This window comes from Salvia splendens, chromosome 3 (assembly GCF_004379255.2).
Source record: "Salvia splendens isolate huo1 chromosome 3, SspV2, whole genome shotgun sequence".
Taxonomy (NCBI): domain Eukaryota; kingdom Viridiplantae; phylum Streptophyta; class Magnoliopsida; order Lamiales; family Lamiaceae; genus Salvia; species Salvia splendens.
Window position 1 is genome coordinate 14274546 of NC_056034.1, and position 3241 is coordinate 14277786.

At 38.3% G+C, this 3241-nt stretch overlaps 1 protein-coding gene across 1 annotated transcript; it reads right to left on the bottom strand.

Moving 5' to 3' along the window:
- Positions 1 to 634: 634 nt before the first annotated feature.
- On the bottom strand, positions 635 to 2036 carry LOC121796624 (protein FAR1-RELATED SEQUENCE 5-like). The gene is made up of 4 exons (XM_042195435.1): positions 1805 to 2036; positions 1273 to 1714; positions 947 to 1142; positions 635 to 883 (listed from the first exon to the last, which is right to left on the bottom strand). The coding sequence occupies exons 1-4, from the start codon at positions 2034 to 2036 to the stop codon at positions 635 to 637; spliced, it is 1119 nt and encodes a 372-aa protein (XP_042051369.1).
- Positions 2037 to 3241: the final 1205 nt, after the last annotated feature.

Below are 3241 nucleotides of genomic sequence, written 5' to 3' on the forward strand. Positions count from 1 at the left end.
TGGAGACACATAAAGGTAAAGGTTCTGTGAGATTAATCATCACTAGGTCGTAGTAGTTGGATCCTAAAACTCTACTTTCTTTAGCATGCTTTGTATTATTTTGGTTTCATATTTGTTTATATTTATGTGTAGTTTATAAAACCAAAACCCAAAACTCCGTGTCTCTAGATAGTATATGACGCTTAGTATATGATAGCCAGTTGCAATCTTATTCCATGTGTTCGATATCCCGGTACTGACCTTTAGCTATACTAGTTCTACCCTGTAAACTTGCAGGTATTTTTAGTGCTAATAAATAGTGAATCAAGTTTTTAGCGCTGTTGCGATTGTTTTCCCCAAGCTTGTAGGTGTCAACCATATCTGTAGATGAAAATCCAAGCACGCGGCATCTGTCATTACCCTCAATAATTTCTTTTTGTATTTTCTTGAACATACTATCAGTGTAGAGCGTCGAAGCATGTTTCTCGAATGGCAAAGTAGTGGCCAATATGGGCAGGGCAGTTGCATCGTGGTAGTCCAACTTTGTTCTATTGTTCTGCTGAAATTCAATGGCATTATTGAAATTCAGGTAGAATTTGGTTGAAATTCACCAATGTGTTGAAATTCAACGGCATTGTTGATTTTCAACTGGGTTCTATTTATCTGATTCGGATATGGACGTAGTCCTAATCATCGAACCCTGTTGAAAATCTCTGAAGTACGCCAGTATCCAGAATTGCCTATAGTCGTACAATGTGTTGAACCAGTCAACGTCTTCCAGCCCATGACGTTCCACCACTCCATTCCACTCCTCTTCGAATTCGTCGGGTTCAAGCAGATCCGACCAAACACAGGCATTGAATTCCTTCTTGGAATCTTCGATCCTCAGCAACCTGTTTGGAACCTTGGTGGCCAATTTATGCATTATATACTAAATACACCATCGGTGTCGAGTGCCAACAAGAACCTCTTCAATAGCTGATCCCATGCCCAAGTCTTGATCTATTATGATCATTTTGGGTGCTACACCCATGCATTCAACGAAATGTTTGAACAACCAAGCAAATGCCCATGTTTTCTCGTTGCACACCAATCCGGCGGTGAAGGTAACATGTCTTCCATGATTGTCCTTTCCCGTGAAAGGTGTGAAGATCATACAATACCTGCGTATCACAAAGTAATGCATCATCAGCATCATTACCAACGAATAATGCATCATTAGCTAGGTAATAATGTATAGGACAAGCGTTGTAATGCAGAGTAATGTACAATACGGTTCATTGTAATGTATACCTGTTTGTGTTGTACGTGGAGTCAAACGCCACAATATCACCAAATATATGGTAATTCCTCTTCATCAAACCGTCACACCAAAAGAAAGCAACCAACTGGTTAGTAGCATTAACTTCGTAGTGATATATGAATGCCTCAGACATTTCCTTCTTCTTAGCCATATCATCCAACATCATTTGCACGTCGAACCCATGTGCGTATGCTTTGATGTCTCGAGAAGCGTTCCTGATATCCCCTACAGTGCAACCGATAAGTTCAAACCCACCGAGAATTTCCTTCAACACCTTAAAGGTAAGTGTGGGGCCTATATTAGCCTTGGAACAGTCAAGAATGAATTTGTGATGTACACCATCCAACTTTCGATTAAGTGCTATAAAATGTTGATGCTCTGACTCAACCATATAGTGGTTAGGAACCTCGTTGAACTCCTGAATAATATAACCTGGAAGTCATCCTTCAGAGAAGAACTTGAACGATATACTCTCTTTACAACCACAACGCTTGGATAACCGTCTGCGTTTCATAGAAAAACCAGAACGTGCATTCAATTGGTCATCCTCGTTCGACTTCTTCTTGCATTCTCTATTGCATACAACATAATACCAAGTTGTAACATCGTTCGTCTTCCTCATTCCTTGTTTGCGCATATCAAAACCAATAGCGCGGGCATATACATCGTAAAACGTAAAAGCAAAATCTAATGATAGGAACTTCTGACCAACAATGGACTTCAATTCTGGAGAACATTCAGGTACAACCACCATTGTATGCAATCACAAAAAAAACGGCTCAGCAAACATATACATTACAGATAATAAATCGTCCATTACTGAGTAAAAAAAACCATTACAGATTAATATATGTACATTGTGTTTATCAGTTAAAACTACTCCCTAGCCGATATGATATCTACACCCTAGATGAATGACTGAAACTCGTGGACATTGACGACGGTTTTGTTACTTACTACATACTACACCCTAGCCCCAAGGATTGCTAAACACTTGGGGAATACATGAAACGTGAGTCGAACAATCAAACTCGACCAATCACCAAAAAAATGACTCAGCAAACATATACATTACAGATCATAAATCGTCCATTACTTAGTAAAAAACCATTACAGATTAATATATGTACATTATGTTTATCAGTTAAAACTACTCCCTAGCCGAGATGATATCTACACCCTGGATGAATGACTGAAACTCGTGGACATTGGCAATGGTTTTGTTACTTACAACATACTACACCCTAGCCCCAAGGATTGCTAAACCCTTGGGGAATACATGAAACGTGCGCCAAACAATCAAACACGGCCAATCACAAAAAAAACGGGTCAGCAAATATATACATTACAGATCATAAATCGTCCATTACTGAGTAAAAAAATCATTACAGAGTAATATATGTACATTATATTTATCAGTTAAAACTACTCCCTAGCCGAGAAGATATCTAAACCCTAGATGAATGAGTGAAACTCGTGGACATTGACGACGGTTTTGTTACTTACTACATACTACACCCTAGCCCCAATGATTGCTAAACCCTTGGGGAATACATGAAACATGCGCCGAACAATCAAACACGGCCAATCTTAAACTTATAACACATATAAACAAAAAAGCTCAGAAAACCTTATTGCAATGAACAATTACTCCACCAAATCAGCTTTTAAGTGAACAAATCAGTTTAATAATCAACAAAGTAACAAATTAAATTACCTTCTTACATTGTTGAAGAAAACGAACACAATCAACGACGGCTCCAACACAAACGATTTTGTAGGAGGAAAAACAAAAACCGTTGTAATTGCAGAAGAAAAAGAGAGTATGAAAAACCGATGTAATTGCTTTCAACGGAAAAGAGAGCATGAAAGTTTGGAGAGAGAAGAAAGAATCGTATAATTGCAGAAGAAAAACCGCTGCAATTTTTTTGATGGAGAAAATCAAGCTACTTACCATAA

Bases quoted from the DNA above. Each gene is read 5' to 3' on its own strand.
- LOC121796624 (XM_042195435.1), bottom strand. From the start codon at position 2,036: ATGGTGGTTGTACCTGAATGTTCTCCAGAATTGAAGTCCATTGTTGGT. The intron at 1,715-1,804 runs GTTTTTCTATGA...GATGACTTCCAG, and splicing joins CCAATTGAATGCACGTTCTG to GTTATATTATTCAGGAGTTC. The intron at 1,143-1,272 runs GTATACATTACA...TGTGATACGCAG, and splicing joins TCCACGTACAACACAAACAG to GTATTGTATGATCTTCACAC.